At 43.2% G+C, this 20114-nt stretch overlaps 1 protein-coding gene across 3 annotated transcripts in view; it reads left to right on the top strand.

Annotated features, from left to right (window-relative positions):
* Positions 1-20114, top strand: part of ABTB1 (ankyrin repeat and BTB domain containing 1) — a 55944-nt gene that overhangs the window by 16935 nt on the left and 18895 nt on the right. For all 3 annotated transcript variants that reach the window (XM_075938800.2, XM_075938802.2, XM_075938801.2), the window contains 3 exons: positions 440-485; positions 1639-1755; positions 10296-10411. In XM_075938800.2, coding sequence (XP_075794915.1) covers positions 440-485; positions 1639-1755; positions 10296-10411 — 279 coding nt within the window. The remainder of the gene's footprint in view (positions 1-439; positions 486-1638; positions 1756-10295; positions 10412-20114) is intronic.

The raw sequence follows: 20114 nt of genomic DNA, 5'->3' as shown, positions 1-20114 counted from the left end.
CTGCCGCCTTAGATGTGAACTGTGATGTCTTTGTTACCTGCCAACTCTGTAGGCACATATTTCTGTATCTATCCCTGCAATATTACTCATTCTCTGGTGTGTAACATAAGGCAGGGTTGGTTAAACCAAAAAGTTAATCTATTTACATAACCGTGTAAACTGGGTGGAGTGGGAATACTAGTTATGTGAGGGAGCAGGGCAATGGTGTGTGTAAGTACAATAATCTGATTGCACTAGCTGAAGTTTCCTCAAAGGAGCCACCCCCACTTACTTCCCATGTATTTTGGAGTCCTTTTCTTGAATATAACTCCCTGACCTTTAACTTATTTTGCAATGTACGATCAGTTTAGTTAAGTCATATATATCTGTGTTGATGTTTCATGGTCCTTGGATAACCGTGTGCGCTTTTTATAGGTGACCTTTTCGTGTCTTATTTTAGATCAACCCAGCAGCCTTTGGCTCCCTCTTGCAGTATCTTTATACAGGTATGTTGCTGCTGCCTGACATGTGCATGTATGGTGGATTGCAGTAGTCAGCACCTCTTTGCCATGGCACTGTTTGGGTGGCATGGCTTCTAGACAAGCTTGTTTGGGTGGGAGGATAATCGTGGCTTAGACACAGTCTCTGTCATCTGGCAGATATGAGGACTATGAGCAATTCTGTGTTGTTATTGAAAGCTGGTTGTAAATGCATATTCATACCTCTTGCCATTTGTGGGTCTTCCAGTAACGGGGGAGTCAATAAAAATCAACTTTGGTTGAGTGCACAGATGTGGGAAATGTACCTTCTCTAGGATAATAAAAATACACATGCCAGCTAAGGAGATGATTTCCTAAATTGAGCAGAGGATTTATTCCCTGTGTACCCTGATTTAGAAACATTTCAAAGCAGGCAGCCCTGCGTCAGACTGCTGAATGGTTTGACTACAACTTGTTACTGTTGTTCCCAGCAGAAGTAGTTCTTAAATCTTCAGCCATCCTTTACCAAATATTCTGTAGTAAGGAATGCAAGTGCATTATTCCCTCAGACCATTGGAGGGCGCCCTAAGTTAACTTTCAATATGTATTGTAAGGGAAATGTTACTAAAAGCCACCTGAATTTCTTTGCCAGAAAACAGTAACAGCTTTTCTCCTTAGGGTTAGCTTTCCTCAGTGCTCTCTCTAAAAGGCTTTTTAGTAAACTCGGTGCTTCTGAAATTTGCTGGATTGACAGCCCTTCACACCCAATTCCTTTCTCATGCCAAAACAGGATGGCAGCAGCAATACGAGCTACCACTGCTCTGCCCCTTCTCTCTGTTCTTCCAGTGAAAGTGAAATTTTGTCTCAAGAGCCTCTCAGTTTTTGACCTCTTTGCTGACAGTGCCAAATGAGGGTCCAGCTGCACTGTGGGCAACTGAAGAGTGCAGACCTGAACTGATATTCACCACATTTGGTCCAGCCAATCAGCAGAGTAATGTGCACTGTTGTAATGACACTTGCCTACTTGAGTGATGTTCATACCAGTGATCCAGAGGTGAGACTGCATAGCCTGTTAGCAGTCCTTCAGTACCTCCAGTCCCTTGTCCGTAGATCAGCCATGTTTATACTTAAGTCAGTAACTAATGTGAGGCTGAAAGAAACTTGGGTTTCTCTTTGGCAGGTCGTCTAGACATTGATGTAGAATATGTGAATGATTGTAAGAGATTGGCCAAGCAGTGTCGGCTTCAGGATCTCATCGAGGATTTGGAGACCAAGTGTAAAAAGGTCTATGAATTTGGTGAGTTCCCCCTTAATGGCTACTTCTCTTCATGAAGTTTGTTTTTCCTTTTGGAGTGGGTGGGGAAATCATGACAAGGGACGTTCTACCAATGGGGCACCTGTGGCACTCACACTAATGGGGGGGGGGGACCTGAGTAGTTCTGTGCACAGCTGTTAGCAGAATAGGTCTTTCACCTGGAGACTCTGTGAATCATTTCTATATACTCTGTGCCTGAATAGTGAGCAAGTGCATATCATAGTAATGGGGATGATTGGAGCAAAGCTTAATTGAGTAGTTCAGCAACAGTAATAGAGTACTGAGGAGCATATTCCAAAGTGTCTGTAATCAGCTAGAAGGTTGTAGTGGTGGTTCATGTGTTCTTTTACATGTTAGAAATACCTGATCTTAACACTGGAATAGTCAGACAATTTAGACTCAAGCGCTACGTCTACACTGGCATGATTTTCTGAAAATGCTTTTAACGGAAAAGTTTTCCATTAAAAGCATTTTCGGAAAAGCACGTCTAGATTGGCGGGATGCTTTTCCGCAAAAGCACTTTTTGCAGAGAAGCATCCGTGGCCAATCTAGACGCGGTTTTCCACAAAAAAGCCCCAATCGCCTTTTTCACGATCAGGGCTTTTTTGCGGAAAACAGTACTATACTGTCTACACTGGCCCTTTTGCGCAAAAGTCTTTTGGAAAAAGACTTTTGCCCAAACAGGAGCAGCATAGTTTTTCCGGAAAAGCACTGATGATTTTACATGAGATCGTCAGTGCTTTTCCGGAAATTCGAGTGGCCAGTGTAGACAGCTGGCAAGTTTTTCCGGAAAAACTTGCCAGTCTAGACACAGCCAATGTGTTTTGTGTGTGGGGACACACATACAGGCACACAATTTAATATGAAAAATACTTTGCATGTATTTTAAAAAATATAAACAGTTGTGTATTTTTTGAACATTCTCCTGGAGTGTTCATGATCCAAACACAGCTGCATTGGGCCATTACATAGAACCAGCAGGTGGAGTTCTAGTCTTCTACCAGCATAAAAATGGCTAAGTAAGATAAATTTAGAAAATGACTAACTGCTTTCAGATGAAGTAGCTTAATGAGTAAACTGGTAAGGAAACTAGTAATTGGAAATCAGTCTCTGAATCTCCCTCATTTATGTTCTATTGTAAATCCTTTGATTTACTTCTGAAGTGAGCAGAGAATCAGGCTCGTAGGTTTTAATCTTATCATGTCCTTTCTCTGATACAAGAGGTGAGGTTGTTGTAGCTGCTCATATTTTCACTTTATTGTTGGTTCCAATTTTGCAGATTTGTATTATTACATAGTTTATCAACATATGAAGGGTGGAGTGACAGTCGTCCCCCAAAGTTAGCTCTATAGCTGCATCACAGATCTTGCATTTTCCCCCTATTTATATGTGTGTGTACACAAAAAATATTTAAACACATTAAGAAAGAATTGTTTTGCTACTTTTAAGGAGTGGCAGAAGGTTCCACTTTACATACTAATGCAATGCTGGAAAACTAAAGGCTGTGGCCAATACCCTTAAGAAAAAATAAAATAGTAAAGCAGTCAAATAACAAAAAATGTGTTACGATGTATGGCATTTTGTAATACCAAATTGCTTCAGCGAGTCACTGGATGGGAGACTTATGATGATACAGTTATTGGTACAGTGACCATTCTTCTCCAAAACCACATGTTTCAATCTGTTATCAGGCTGCCAATTAAATAAGGGTAAGGTGGTCTATGTGTGTTAGTTTGTATATATTTTGAAACCATCATGCACTTTGGCATAATTGCAGCATCTACTGATAAGGTCCAGGACAGAAATAAAAAAAAAATTACTGCAAGTAGCATTGAGGCTTTGGGTCCCAGGAATAGAGGAACAAGGAAACATTGCCTCATAGCAGTAGCAAATTTGCATGGGAGTTGGATGTAGGTTCTAATCCTACCCTCTTGCAAGCTTCCTGTATGGCACTGGGTAAATCGCTTTAACTTCTGTGTTCTGCTCTGTAAAATGGAGATGGTGGTGATGATTTTATTTCACAAGTTTAGCCAATGTTTGCAAAGCACTGATATAAGTGATCCAGTTGTATGTTTGTGGCAGAGCAGGACTGAGGTGAATTGACATTGTTGTGGTTGGTGACATTAAATGTTTGACTCGCAAATCAGACATGTTATAGGTGAACCAGGGAAACTAGTGTTGAATCTCCAGGAGAGAATTAACATGAAAGTATAGAAATTAAGGGATGGGAAAGACATGTTTGGTCATATGATGTCCTTTACTTGCCAAAGATTATTGTTCCCTATTGCATATTAGAAATTCCTGCTCAGATTTCTATGAAATAGGCAACTGATTCAGGCTTGGGTATCTTGTCTAATTGCATTGGTCAGGGTCCAGTGTCACTATCTCTGGTTCAAAAATAGATCCAAAATATAGATCCAAAATGTTTAATGTAAGTAATAATGCACACTGTAGCCAAGGTCAGTTCCAGGGGGTAATTGCATGGCAGACACTTCTCTTTAGTCTCATTATCTAAGTCTAATCCGTATTTCTAAAGCACCTTGTATCTTGCTTTTGTGGAAGGAATATTAACACCCCCCATACACGCCTCAGCAGGAACTGTCTTCCATTATATCTACCATCTGCCATGCTGAGTGTAATTACTTCCATATTTCCCCTTTCTGTATGCTCTGGATGTAAATACCTGTTACTCTATTGGGAAGAATTAAGACAAGGTTTGTCCAAATTAAGACATAATCCTTGTTATGGAGCTGGAGGCATTTTAAAAAAAAACAGTTCAGGAACACTTTCTGTATGTTGCAAAGCACAAGAATTCAGATCAGGGTTTCTGAACACCTGTTTTCCGTCTTCAAGTCCTTGATCCAATGTGCCAGTGACAGTGGCTACATACAGCACTATAAAAGTGCATGTGGAGTGCAGATGTCCATGTATTGCATGATCTAGGAAAGATTTCTTCAACCAAGCTACACCAATGGTGTATTAGTAAAGACTACAAAGAATTATGAAGCAAGTGAAGAGCAAATACAGATTATGAAGCAGATAGTGATGGACTGTGCCAGAAGGGGGTTTAATGACTAAACAGTCTATTCCCTCCTGGCACTGCAGGAATATTCCCTGTGATGTACTTGTCAGTGCTTTGCCTTACCTTTTTTAAATATTCGAGTGTCTTCTCTTGAGACGATTCTACTACTCTTAGGAAATCCTCCCAAATCCACCAATCTACATTTGTTTGCTTCATTTCATAACTATTACGCTTCCTTAGCTTGCCTTATATGTTTATTGTGCCTCCTGGGTGCTTGTACCTGCCAAGTATATACAGGAGGTTAGCATGCTTTCCTATTTTTCTTTAGCTGAACTGCACGTGGATTTGCTTAATTTAAGCTTCCTTTCTAGATAAGTTGCTCCAGCTCCTCTTATTATTTGTGTTGCTCTTTTCTGAATTCCCTGCATTTCTTGCATTTCACAACATCAGATGCTGGACCCTCCTGCTTGCCTCCTGCCAACAATATTTTTTGTTGTCTCTCCTATCTTGTCTTTTTCATCCTTTTGGAAAGAAAAAAATGAAATATGCATTGTCAGGATTGATCTGTACACATTGTGCTATCTTCCAAATCCCACTCTTTGTGGTGTGAGCATCGTGAGAGATTTTTTTCAGGTTCCTATGAAAGTGTGTAGATGTTTTGAAGAACCTAAGGTATGGAAACTTTCCTTTGAGTCTGCCATGTTTCTTGGCTGATCCCTCTAAATAGGCACATATGATGTGGCATGAACCTTGTGTGTAAGGGAAGGATTTCTTGGTCTCCTCTGTCTTCCTCTTTTTATAGTGTGCCCTTTGCCATGGTATCTGAGTTCTTCATTTAAAAGGGAGCTTCAGATAGTTTCTCTTTTTGAACCTTTTAATCTCTCTTGATCGTCCCAAATGTCTCTTGGATGGGATAGGTAGGTTGACTCACACAAAATATAGGTTTAACGCTATTATATACACAACTTCTGCTTTTAACTAGCACAGAGTTCTTTCTAGCCTTATCTACAATAGGGTAAAAAAGCATGAACATGCTCTAACAAACCTTGTGTCCTAGTCTGGACAAGACCACTGTGTTACTCAAGGGTTAATGGGTGGGAAGTGCTTTGAGAGCCTCTGATGAAAGGCACTCTTAGAAGTAATGGTTATTGCCATGCAGTCACAGTAATCCTGTCTCCCACAGATGGGTACTAATCTAGTCTAATTGTATGTCTTCACAGCAGTATTAATGGGGCTCATTGGTGCTCATGTCTAAGAATCTGAGTTGGCCTAGGCTGGGTATAACAGCCACACAGTCTGTTCCAGAGGTACTGTGTCCTCACTGGTGTAGTATTAGAATTTCTGGGGGCATATTTCATGGCTCTATATGGTAAGAAGAGGAGCCGCTCTGATTCTTTGCCAGTGAATAGTGGAACTGTCTGCCTAGGCACATCTGGTAGGGCGGGGAGAGAATTGTGGGGGGAAGATATTGGAGGACTGTTGGCACTCTAATGATTTTAGTCTGCATTGTCCTTACAAAGTGGGTGGGTTACCACCCTCTGTGGAAGTTCCTCTCTGGTTTTTGCCTACAGCCCCGGTCAAGCCAGAAAGCCAAGTCTGAAAGCACCACTAAACTTGGGTGAGAGGGTTTTGTGTGTGGACAGCAGGGGTATTAGAGGAAACACCTGAATAAGAGCCAGAACTAACTCTGCAGTGAAGACATGCCTTAAAGAGACAAGGACAGGTTTTTTCAGTTGCTTATGTAGATCTGTAATTCTGGAGATTCTGTTCTGACAGTTTTGTCAATTTGACTTGGGTCTATGCCAAACCTGACCTGCCCCTCTAATAAGCATGGTTGTTTACTGAAGACAAGGGAATCAGTATTCAGTCGTATAAATAGAAATTACGTAGCTCATTCTCTAGTGCACCTCTCTCTATATAGGTTATAGTGCCAATAATGTCTTTAATGGGTGGATTGGGTTTTTATGTGTCCTACAGTTTCCAGTAACCATTTGGAATATTCAGCCACTTCAGGTGTCATGGTGGCCATCTTGATGGATGGAAAGCTTTCTTTAGGGTGGGGGTGGTGGATTCATATTGTGGCACATCTCAGTCTCATTTCGCCCACCACCTGATAGAGTCATCTGATGAAGCCCATATAATGATGAGCAAAATGTCAAGAAAAATGAGGTCTCATGGTGATGTGATTCACCTGAGAAGAGAGGGGTTTTAATATAGTGAATCATTCCTGTCAAAAATCTTTTGTAACACCCAGTACAATGCAGTTTAACTCTTTAATCACTGGTTGTTAACTTCTTTTTCACTATGCTGCCATTGGAATCCATAAGATTTCATTGCAGCAACTTTCATGTTCCTGGCTGTTCTTTATTTTACAATCTTTCCCTGCTAAAAGGCTCACAAAATCGGGTAAAGTCCAGTTTAAATTGAACTCAAGACAGCAAATGAGATTCATAAAGGAACAGGAAAAGAAAGACAAAGCTGACAATAATAAGATTACATAGTAATTACTCCTGAGGGCATTCTGTGCCAAAAAATTAATAATTCTGCAATCAGTGTTTTAAAATTCAGCAGCTTTTATTTATCAATAAATAAATACAGAGGCTCCAACATGGCGGTGAAGGTGGAAGATCATCCTGCAACCTCCATCTCAGGCCACAGACTCAATAGTGAGACTGCACCCATCCCTGACTCAGCACAAGGTCCAGGCCTACCCTAGAAACACGCTAGGCCCCTGCCTTTCTGCGCCATGCTCAACCAGACAGGATCCATGTATGAAGCAGCACAGTGTTTGGGATCAAGGTGTGGGATGAGAAGGTTCTAGGTGGGACATTCTAGGTGCAGGGAACTCAATGAGGAGGTCTGGGTGTGTTGGGGGAATCTGAATGCACGGGGGCTTGTCAAGAGGGGGATCCAAATGTAGAAGCACTGAGACTCTGCAGGAGCTTCCAGGAGAAGATGGTTGAGGCTCAGCAGAGGGGTTTGGTGCTACTGGAGTGGGAGTGAGTTCAGCTAACGGGGTAAGTGGCATGGGGTTCTGGGTGATGTAAATCAGGGGGGTGGGCTCATGAGAGTGGGGGTTTGAGTGCAGGGAGCTCAGTGGAAGGGGTTTGAGTGCTGAGAGGGGGTCCATATTCAGGGGCTGAGGTTCAGTGGGATGGGATTCAAGTATGAGAGGGCTACGGAGGTTCTGGAAGTACTGGGTGAGGTTTGGCAGGGATGTCTGGGTATGGGAGGGCTAGGGAGGTTCAAGAAGTACTAGGTGAGGCTTGACAAGGATGTCTGGGTATGGGAGGTCTGGATACAGGAGGGTTGGATGGATGGGGGAACAGCTTCCCATACAGCGAGCCTTCTCCTGCAGCTGGGGAATGATGGGGGCAGGAAACAGAGGAGGGTGCTGAACTTCATGCAGGTAGGGGAGGTTTCTGGAATGGGTAAGACACAGCCCTAGCTACTCCTTGCAGGGAGAGGGGGGAAGTCCTGTCCTCTTCTGTCTCCAGTCCAGCTGGGACTAGCAGCTGATCTTGACTTAGAGTAGAAATTGCTAGGGACTGGTGCATGACTGCTCTTGCATCTTTCCTTTTTGCTTCTCTGTCAGAGTGCCATTTTTCTGAGGGGAAGCAAAGAAATCTGTGGGGAACATGAATTCTGTGCATCCATGGTGGTACAGAATTCCCTCAGGAGTAGGTAATGCATGTACACACCTTGATAATGCTGCTAACTTTTTTCAATCCTTTCCTTCCCCTCTGTGCTTATAAAGCTGTACCTGAAACAGGTTGCAAAGACCTTGAGACCTTTAATTTTACCTGTTCTCCTAGAGACCTACAACACTACATGTGTCCATTGTTCTTTCCAGTGGAACAAGGCGTTTAAAGGTACAGCAAGCAGCTCTTTCGAAAGGGTCAAAGCAGTTGGACCAGGCGCAAAGGAGAGATTTTAATTAAACATCTGCAGGGAATTCAGACCACCTGTAATTGAGTCTTGAGTTGTTAAGGCCTTTGCCTATAAGATGCCCAACACAGTGTTGTCTGGGAGTCCTGTGTGTGGTTTGGATCAAGGGAATACCATATTTCCTAAAATGGGGAGCACTTAATGTGTTGCTTTGTGTTAGCCTGACTAGCTATCCTGACCAGACCAGAAACTAGGAGGTTCCTAGCCAGGAGGTTAACTGAGAAGGAACTTTCCAGGCCTCATGTAATTAAGTAATCATGTAACTGCTGAAAATGTCAGTGGTTACATGCAGGGCGGCAGTTAGCTCTCCAGCAGCTGGTGTATGTGGGGAGCTGGCATTTAAGATGACTCCCTGTGTGTCCTGGGAGCTTGTGTGCAAACATGAACATGAACCAATGAGCCCAGGCTCATCAGTGAACCGTGTACATGGTTACACTTTGACATCCCTATTTAAGACTTACTATGCGGTAGCACTTAGAGACCCCAGTCAATGTGGGATCCCATTGTGCATAGAAAAGGACAGTGTCTGCCCCAGAAAACCTAGTCTTAAGATATAAATCCTCTTTCCTGTGGCATTAAATCACCGCAGCGCTGCTGGCACCTGAGCCAGGAGAGTGGTGCAGTAACAGAGGGAAAGCATAAGCCAGACTTCACTCTAAATTAGTAAGTAGCGGATTCACCAGTGGCCGGGACTACGTGTGGGAGTGTGTCTGTTGTTCAGTAGGCTTCACCCCCCCCTTGCCCAGCAGGGATGTATCGTACGTTATTACAGTGTCACCTAAGGCTGACTCCAGTGGCAGGGAAGCAGCTTCCCTAAGGCAGTTCTCAATCGTGTGTCTGTAGTGATGGGTTGCAGAGAGGAGGACAGAACAGGCACATGGTTGCCCCCTTTCCTCACCATGGTCTCTGTAATTCAGGGGTTGGGAATCTAAGGCCCGAGGGCTGGATGCAGCCCCCAGTTTGCCTGGATCTGGCTCCTGAAGCTCAGGGCTCCCCCCAGCAGTGGGGAGCCCATGCTGGTGATCCAGCCCCCTAAAATCTCCCTGTGGGCCCTGGAGCACACAAAATCTACCAGCCTGGGGCCCCAAGGCTCCAGTGTATAAGGGGAATGTAGGAAATGTCTTTCTTTGTCTCAGTTGGGGGCCACATCAGTGAGGGTTTGTTTGTTTTTGTTTTGCTTCTCGCTTGTGTGCAGTCTCCAACTGATTTTTCTGTGGGTCAGCAGCCCCTGATTCAAAAAAGGTTCCCTACACCTATAACTGATCTTCTGGAAGCAAGGGGCAAGTGGAGATGTAAGAAGGGAAATGGTGGAATCTGTGTCCTCTTTTTCCTCCCAGTGGTAGTTACAGCCCTGATCATTGCTAGCAGGTGCGCACATGTGTCTCTCTCCCTGTCTAAAAGACATGTTTTTATATTTCAGTGGAAACTCGGAGCCAGACAAAACAAACATTCCCCAGTGATCTTTTTTTAATAAGAGGGAAAGTTTTTAGATTTAATTTTTTTCTAGGCAGCTATATTTTTTGTTTTGTTGTTTTTGTTTTGCCTTTTCCAGTCTCTTCCAAACCAGGGACCTGTGTGAAAGTGCTGACGATTGAGCCCCCAGGTAACTGCCGGCTGCAGGAGGATCTGGCTCTACTAGCAGACTGCGCCCTGCCGGCTGAACTGCGGGTAGGGAGTGTTTATATTTCTTCCCTCACTCCACTGAGCCACCTGGAGAGCTGTATGTTCACGCACATTTAGGCTCACTTTCTTGGATAGGTTTTTGGTCACTTGTTTGCTGGTATAAGTGGCATGAGCTGACTTTCAACACTGAAGCCACTTATAGCACAGGGAGTGCTGCAGATGTCATAAACTGGTGGCCTGGTTTCCATCTTGCAGCAGTATTATTCCTCTGTCAGAGATTTGTAGAAATCAGATCCCTGGTTCATCCAAGTCAATGAGAATATCTCGTTGATTTCAAGAGGAACAAGTTTTAACCTCTAGTTGAATATATTCCTGGGATGGAAGAAGGGGAAAAAATTCTTTGGTGACAGTTGTATGATCTTTGGATATGTATAGACGGAATAGGATGCCTAACTGTGATTATCTGTTCGAGTTTAACTCTTCCCCTGGTTAAGAACTGTCCCCTGTCGTGTGCTGGCAGGAAGTTGGTTTGTTACTTTTCTGAGAAGCTTTGAGTCAGGATTACCCGTTAGACTCAGCTGTGTATATTCCACACAATCGCTTTCTGGAGTGATATGTTAGTTTTGGAAGGGTAGATACTGGTGGGCCCAGTTCTTCCTGCCTTTGTTCTTCTCTGTAATATTGATAGTTGCACCTTATATTTCCTTCCTTTAATATGTCTGTCCCAGTTTCTTCACATCGAGTAGTAATACTAATAACATGTTCATTTAAAGCGGCCTCTATGCTTGTGGACTGTGAAACTGAACTGTGTACAAAGCTTTCTTGTGCTGACCAGAACTTCCTGAGGCAGAGCTCAAGGAAATGTCTGAAGCAAAGCAGCCTGTTGTGTGTGTTGGTGGCTTAGGTTTCTTAAGCAACACCTATCAGTGTATTTTGTGGTGGCTCTTAGTGATCCAGTTATTCTAAGTACTGAGGGATTTAAAGAGGGAATCCTGTCTATTGATGTTCCCTCTATCAAAACAGAAAGCTGCTTTTTTGTATATTGTTGTTGTGCTTTTCTTTATCAGTAAGTACTTGGAAAAAATCAAAAGCCTGGGGTGTGATGTAGAGTGAATTCCAGAAGTATAAACCTTAAGCATTCAGAAACAATGAGCAAGGTCCCCTAATAAAATGAAATTCACTTAAAAAATCATGCAACTTAAAAAAAAATTAAGTTCTTTGTATTTATTTTTCTGGTGCCTGAGCCTTTAAGGATGCACTTGGGTCACATTTTAAAGCTTTTCTCCACAACCATAGAGGCTAGAAATACACTTATTTAAAAATAACAACTGAGATTCTCACTGGTTCTTTAAGGAAGAAAAACCAGAATCATGAGAATCTGAATAAAATAGTGACTTAGCAATGCTGAAATTTCCTGAATTCTTTTTAGCTGTTTTTATGTAGCCCAGAAAAAAGTATACCATAATCCAGTCTAAACATGGAACTTTGATATTATCATTCTACTTTGTTCATGTTTTCATGAATGTTAAAGTGGAAAATGTGTTAGTGCATCTGTGTGTCACCTGTAAACATTAATCAGGATTCATATTACCTCTAATTGCCCTGTTTTAACTTGATAATTGTAAAAGATCCTCTTTTTCCTGGACATTTAGGAAGACCTAAAGACAGGATTGTAGCCCTTTAATATGCTTTTTACTACTTAATTATCATTTTACATCTCTTCTAAAACTTTGTTTACTAGAATCATCCCATGAATTAGGCATTTGAGACTCAGGAGCAGCAATCCTTCAACCTCACGAGTACATTTGGATACCATGCAAACAATATAATATCTAACACTTAATCAACAAGGCCACAGAACACTGACCAGTCAGTCACAAACATCAAGTTTTTTGAAATTGTTATCAAACACTTCTTAGATTGAATATGCAGAGCAGGGTTTTAAGCAATGAACAGGATTGATCACAAAAGCAAAAATCTGAGTTGCTAAACAGCGTGCAGCTTTGTATTAACTTTTGGCCCAGATAATTTTTAACATACTCTGATATTGGACAAGAAATGTAAACTTTTTTATCCCACGTATTTTTGTTTTTTTTTGTCTTCCAAATGAAAACTGTCTACCGTATATTCCGGCATACAAGACGACTTTTGATGTTAAAAAAACATCCCCCAAAAATCGGGGGTCATCTTGTACGCCGGATATACATCCCAGGCGCGCCTGGGATGCCCCGCTGCCGGCTTCCCCCGAGGCTTTGCAAAGCTGCTGCGGCTTTGCTCCCGGTGCCTCTGGTCTGCTGGGGACCGTCTCCAGCAGACCAGGGACACCGGGAGCAAAGGAGGCGGAGGGGCGCTGGGGTATAAGATGAAACCCTATCTTTTAATTAAAAAATTAGGGGGTCGTCTTATACGCCCAGTCGCCCTATACGCCGTAAAATACGGTATTCTTTGAGCTCTCACAATTTTCTGTCTATAAAACAGTAATACCAGGAAATTCTGCTGCAGTAGTTGACCTCTTCTGTAGGTCTGTGTAGTGTTAATATAGCTCATGGCACTACACAGTATGAATTTTTGGAAGTTGTTTGCAGGTGGTTGTGTTAGGTTTTGGAAGGCTATTTCAGACACCCACAAATTTTATAGTTTGATAAATCATAGAACGAGTGGGCAATAATTTGTGATGGGAGCTACTCCAAGATTTTGGCAAGTGGTCAAAGGGCTGCACTATTCTATGGAAGAGTTTAGGGTCTGGGATGGAGTTGGGTGCACAGGTGCAGAAGGGAGCTTGGGGTTGGGGACTAGGATGCAGGCGAAGGTGTGGGGTCTGAGAGGGAGTTTGGGTGAAGGAGGGGGTTGTGATCTGGGGCAGGGGCTTTGAATGCATGGTCCAGGATGGGCTATGGGTACAAGAGAGGATTCTAGGGGAGGGGTATAGGAGGAGGTGCAGGGTCTTGGAGCTGGGACTTGGAGGAGGGAGGTGTAGAGGGATTTGGGTGATGACCTGGGGCAAGAGGAGGTGGTGGCGTAGGGCAAGGAGTTAGGGAGAAGGAGGAGTTGGGGTGCCAGAGGCAGGCTGTGTCCGAGAGGCGCTTATCTAGGCAGCTCCCAGCCAGCAGCCCTGTAGGAACCCAAGGCAGGCTCACTGCCTGCTGCAGTCCTACTGCCTGCTGCAGTTTCAGGCTGCTCAAAGTGGCTGGTTGCTTCCTGTGGCTCTTTCTTCTGGGTGCTGAGGGAAGAGGGAGGCTTCACACAATGATTCGCCCACCTCCCAGAAAAATCTCTCAGCTCCAGTTGGCCTGAAACTAATGGAGCTGAGAGATTTTGCTTGGGGAGCGGGGGCAGCACTCAAGGTCTCCCTGGAGCCCAGAACAGAGAGTCACAGGGAACAACCAACCACTTAAACCATTGTGGGGTTGCTCTGCAGCGGCTGGCTGCGCTGTGCCTGACGGTCCTTGCAGGGCGGCCTGCAAGCCAGATCTAGTGGTTTGGTGGGGCTGAATGTGGATCTTGCCCACTCCTGCCATAGGAATTGTTTAAACAAAGTTACTTCAAGATAAATATAGTTAAAATCTTGGTGCCATAACTTTCATTTTTGCTTATATTTGAGATTTGCTTTTTTCCCATAACTATGTGTGTATGGAAATGTGGTGTTTGCAGTAATGACTAGAAGTGATCAGAAAAATTCAAAGGAAACTTTTTGTCACTTGAATTTGCTGACTCATCTAAAGGGAAGCATTTTATGAAAGTAACTGAATTTTGATGAAGTTCAAGCAGTACCTAGGCAAAATTCTGATAGGACCCTGCCTAGATTGCTGCCGGCTCACGTGTCTCGGTCTGGGGTAGTATATCAGGCAGACTGTCTCAGAGTTGGGAATACCTGGGCTTTCAGGGTCTAGGATTGGTATTAACCTGTACTGTTCGGTGTTTTCACCTCCTGCCGGGTAAAAAAATCCAGAAAATACCGGATGCCTGAAATGTCCGGTATTTTCTGATTTTTTTTTTTTTCTCTGCCAGGAGGCGAAAATACCGAACGTCTGGCAACCCTAGGGCCCAGCCGACTGCCCCCCCCTCCGGGCCCCGACACCCCCTGCCCCCAGACCCCATGTTTACCTGGTTCTGCAGGGAAGCTAAGTTCTGGCTTGAACAAGAGCACAAAATGGCCACCACCAAAAAGCTTAAAGACCAAGGGGAAGCAATGCCTTCCCTGGGTCTTAGTGTTCAACCACTCCCCTGTACCTATCCCCATTCTGACTCTACACTCACTCTGAAAGGGGCCATGCTGCTTTAATGCTGTTTTATTATTTATTTATGTATTTATTTTGCTTAATAAGTTTCGGAGTCTTTTTTTTTTTGGCTCAACAACTTTGGTTCCCCCACCTGTTTTTTTTCCTCAACAGAATTTTTTCCCCGGTATTTTTGTGGGGGGTGGAGTGGAGGAGGGGGCATTCGGTATTTTTGGTTCAACCATCTGGCAACCCTATCAGGATCTGCTGCTTTGGCTCAGCCTGCCAGGCCCATTATCTTGGTCTGGGGCTCCATTCTATTTCTTGGCGAATTTTGAAATTTTTGGTTTTCATTCCAAATTCAAACTAAGTCAAATTTCATAATATGGAAATCCTCCATGAAACAAAATCACTTTTCTCTATCTCACACTGGTATTGAGGCTTGGTGCTCCAGGTGAGCTGTTAACATCTATGTGCTACTGTGCTAGTTTTTTTACTTCAGAGAAATTAGAGTTGCAAAAGATCTAGTCTTTCCTGTGGCCAGTGTAGGATTTTTCGCTATAGTATGTTTTCTGGTGCTTTGCTTTATGCTCTTGTAGATGCACTAATTTGTGCCTTGTGTCATAGACCTTGATGACTCAACATGCAGCTGGATATAAAATCCTGAGTCTGATTGTCAGCTGGTAATTCCATTATGGATTGTTAGGACATAATGGGCTTCTGTAGGTTGCCATAAATAATTTACAACTGAATTTTCCTACTGTGCTTATTCCTATTAGGAGAAAATTGCTTCTCTCTGTAAGTTGCACATGTTATTGTCCCTGCCAGTTCTTTTCTGATTTAGACAGCCTTCTCTTTGGGGCAGGGACTTAGGCTACTTATATTTCTTGAAATGCAAAGCATGTCTCTGGTGCTTTATAAAATGCTGAGCAGGTCCAAAGAGCAGGTTAAAAGCCATGGGGATAAGGTGGAGAGAGACAAATGTTTTCAAGTGCTGCAGATATTTTTTTTTCTTTTAGGAGTTGTAAAAATTCCCTTTGTCCTGCTCCCCACAAAAAGAAAGAATAAATAAGTTACTGACTGTAATTAGTCATAGACAAGAGAGATCAAACAGAGGTGTTGTAGAATTTGGGAAGGTGGTTTTGCTGTGCTAATCACCCAGCAATTGTGATTGTTATTAGGCTTAGTTGTGCAACAGGTTCAACCTCTCTAATCCAGAACTCTCTCATCCAGAAACATCCATTGTCCAGAATGATTTTAGTTAGCTGGATGTGCACTTTTCATGGGTGTGACCAAGCTTCCCATGGTCCCATAAAGTTTATTTATAGCCGCTGGTCCTGGCTCTCTGTGCTGCTGTTGAGCTCTCAATTACCCCTACATGTCTTCAAAGTGCCCAGCAAGCAGTGGAAGTGCTAGTAATGTTGCTAAGCATAAGCATGGTTGTTATGCTTTATCTACTTATTTCCTTGGGCCAATACAGTAAAATTGTGTAACAACACTAACACTTTGCTTTGGAGAGAGCTGATTAACCTTGGCGAGGCATGGACTTATGTAGGGTGTATCAGTACAGTCAGACATTATTAAGCAGCATTGCAAGTGCTGTTCTATAGTTGCCTTGGTGAAATAAAAATGAAGACACACTCTCACTACAATATTGACCTCCCGTGTTTCGGCAAATTCTCAGGTTAGGTACCGGTCAGGTCCCCAGGTTGCTGGACTTCAGAGGTTCAACTTGTAGTGTGAGATTTAGAGCCTTTGCTAGCTCAGAACCAAAGAAGGAAGCCCCAATGTGCATGAATTGAGCTTGGTTGATTATCCTGAAAGCTGCATGTATCTCTATTTGTTGCCTTCTGAGTGATACTGCAGGGAGGGGAAAGTCTGATCTATCTCATAATTCTCCATTATACCCAAGAATGGGACACTGCATTCTTCTAGCATGGCTGGTTGGGAGATATTTGAAATTCTTCCTCTAGATATGGAACTTTCTGTCTTGCAGCCCTAGTATCTGGGGAAACGTAGAGCCAGTTTTTTATGTGATTTAGTCAGAGGAGAGACTTGTGGTTGGGATCATACTTTTTGTCCCAAGCTGTTGCTGGTATATACCTAGATAGGAGAAACCAGAAGAAACTCTTTTTTTCAGAGGATAATTGCCCAGGTTGCATGGCTGTGATTATAAATTCCCACAAGTGTGTCTAGAAAGTGAGAATAATTTAGAAGCAATATATCCATAATGCTATATTTAAAAAAAAAAAAAGCAAGCCCACAAATTTCCATGCCAGTTGTCTTGGCACTGAAGGGAGTTGTGTTTAATAGTCTAGTGAATTAATTTGACTTTATTTTGTTTAGATTGCAAAGTGTCAAGAAACTACTGTGCATGAGAAGTTTTGTATTTATTGAATAAAGTTGTAGTTTTAATTAAATTGCTTGAGATAAAAAATAAACTCAATAATAATGAAGGATTACAACAATCCCCATATTGACTGGTACATGACACCTCAAAATGTAATGCAGAGATGAAGTTTCTTCACTCCTTACATGACTGCTTCTTATAGCAGCTGGTTCTAGAACCTACAAGAGGAGAGGCAATTCTTGATTTAGTCCCAAGTGGAGTGCAGGAGCTGGTCCAAGAGGTGACTACAGCTGGACCACTTGGAAATAGTGACCATAATATTATGAAATTTAGCATCTTGGGGTTGGAAAAACAGCACAGCAGCCCAACACTGTGGTATTTGATTTCAGAGAGGGGAATTACACAAAAATGAGGAGGGTTAGTTAAACTTAAATTAAAAGGCACAGTGCCAAAAGTAAAATTCTTGCAAGCTTCATGGAAACTTTTCAATGACACCAGAATAGAGGCACAACTTAAAAGTATACCCCCAAATTAAAAAAAACACAGTAAGAGAGCCAAAAAAAGTGCCACCATGGCTTAACAGCTAAGTAAAAGAAGCAGTGAGAGATGAAAAAAGGCATCGTTTAAAAAGTGAAAGTTAAATCCTAGTGAGGAAAATAGAAAGGAGCGTAAACTCTGTTAAATGAAGTGTAAAAATATAGTTAGGTCAAAAAGGAATTTGAAGAACAGCTAGCCAAAAATTCAAAAAGGAATTGTAAACCTTTTTTTAAGTATATCAGAAGCAGTAGGCCTACTAAGCAACCAGTGGGGCCACTGGATGATTGAAATGATTGAAATACTAAAGGAGTACTCGAGGACAACAAGGTCGTTGCAGAGAAATTAAATGAGTTCTTTTGCTTTCCAAACCTGAGCCATTCTTTTTAGGTGACAAATCCTGAGGAATTGTTCCAGTCTGAGCTGTCATTAGAGGAGGTTTTGGAACAAATCGATAAACTAAAGAGTAACAAGTCACCAGGACCAGATGGCAGTCACCCAAGAGTTCTGAAGGAACTCAAATATGAAATTGTGGAATTAGTAACTGTGGCTTGTAACCTATCCTTTAAATCAGCTTCTGTACTAAGTGACTGGAAGATAGCTAATGTGACACCTATTTTCAAAGAAGGCTCTAAAATGATCCTGACAATTATAGATCAGTAAGTAATGTCAGTTCTGAGCAAATTGGTTGAAACTATAGTAAAGAGCAGAATTGTCAGACTCATAGATGAACATAATTTGTTAGGGAAAAGTCAACATGGTTTCTGTACAAGGAAATCATGTCTCACTAATCCGCCAGAAGTCTTTTGAGGGGGTCAACAAGCATGTGGACAAGGGGGATCCAAATGGATATAGTTTACTTAGATTTCAAGAAAGCCTTTGACAAGGTTTCTCACCAAAGGCTCGTAAGGAAAGTAAGCTTTCGTGGGATAAGAGGGAAGGTCCTCTCATGGACTGATAACTGGTTAAAGGATAGGAAACAAAGGGTAGGAATAAATTATCAGTTTTCAGAATGGAGAGAGGGTCTGTACTGTTACATATACCAGGCCTGCACAACTCGGAAAGCGGCAAGGGCCATATTACTCCAAAAAAAAACCCAGCTGCAGGCCACAAGTAGGGATGCTCTCCCAAAAAATACCAAACACGCAGGCTAAAAATTTTTGTCGAGCGCAAAAAAAGACAAACAAAAAAACCCACCACACGTGTCTACACTTGGCCCCCTGGCATTTGTCTCTCCTGCACCCTGCCCCTTGATGCCTTCCCCTTTCTCCTGGCCTGCCCCCCTGCCCTCAGCACAAGCCCCTTCTCCTCCCCTACCTGTCTTCTGCCTTCCAGGTTGCAGGGCTGCTGGAGCCTTTTTGAATCTGGCGGTCGCCAGCTGTGACGTCATGATGCCACGTCACGCCAGCGTCCTGGTGTCCTGCTTTCTGGCTCGCGCCCTGTCTTCTCGCACCGGAGCTGCATGCAGGCAGCCCTGCAGCGAGAATCGCTGCACTTCCCCCTCCCCAGCAGCGCTCCGCTCCGCTCCGCTCCTCCACCCACCAGTGGAACGGATGGGGCCGCGCCGCCCGTAGTCGGCACGGGCCGTACAGTGAGCCCCTGTGGGCCGCATGTTGTGCAGGCCTGACCTATCCTATTCAACATATTCATAAAATATCTGAAGAAAGGGGTAATCAGTGAGGTGGCAAAACTTGCAGATGATACTAAACTGCTCAAGATAGTTAAGTACAAAGCAAAATGTGAAGAGCTTCAAAATGATCACAAAAAACTAGGTGATTGGGCAACAAAATGGCAAATGAAATTTAATGTTGATAAATGCAAAATAATGCATATTGGAAAAAATAATCCCAACTATACATATAAAATGATGGGGACTAAATTAGCTGTTACCACTCAAGAGAGAGATCTTTGAGTCATTGTGGATAGTTCTCTGAAAACATATACTCAGGCTACGTCTACACTGGCAGCTTCTTGCGCAAGAACTGTTTTGTGGAAGAGTTCTTGCGCAAAAAGTCTTCCACAAGAGTGCGTCTACACTGGCATGTGCTTTTGCGCAAGACCATCCATGGCAGTATGAACGCTCTCTTGTGCAAGAAAGCTCTGATGGATATTTTAACTATAGGGGTTTCTTGCGCAAGAAATTCATGTTGCCTGTCTACACTGCCCTCTTGTGCAAGAGGGCTTATTCCTCGTGGGGAGAGGAATAACTCTTCTGGAAGAAGCCCTGTTTTCCGACGCTGTACTGTAAATTTACTTGTGCAAGAATGCGTGTGCAGTGTAGACATCCAGCAAGTTTTTGCGCAAGAACAACTGTTCTTGCGCAAGAAGCTGCCAGTGTAGACATAGCCTCAATGTGCACCAGCAGTCACAAAAGCAAGCAGAATGTTAGGAATCATTTAAAAAAGGGATAGAGCAGCAGTTCTGAACCGCCGGGCCATGGCCCACTGCTGGGAGCTCTGGGAGCCACGGCTGGGGTACACCGCTCTTGCTGTGGCTGTTGGGAGAGGTGTGTCCTGCCCCATCTTTAAGCCAACCAGCGCTGGGCAGGAGCAGGGTCTTGGAAGGGTGCTTCCCTGCATGGTGGGAAGTCCACGTGGGGAAGTGCTCTTCTGTGGCCAGGAGGAGACCCCACGCTGCGCAGCAATCC

The sequence above is a fragment of the Pelodiscus sinensis genome, chromosome 11, assembly GCF_052426305.1.
Source record: "Pelodiscus sinensis isolate ZL-2025 chromosome 11, ASM5242630v1, whole genome shotgun sequence".
Lineage (NCBI taxonomy): Eukaryota > Metazoa > Chordata > Testudines > Trionychidae > Pelodiscus > Pelodiscus sinensis.
Note: the sequence above shows the minus strand (reverse complement) of the source record. Positions and strands in the feature narration are given on the sequence as shown.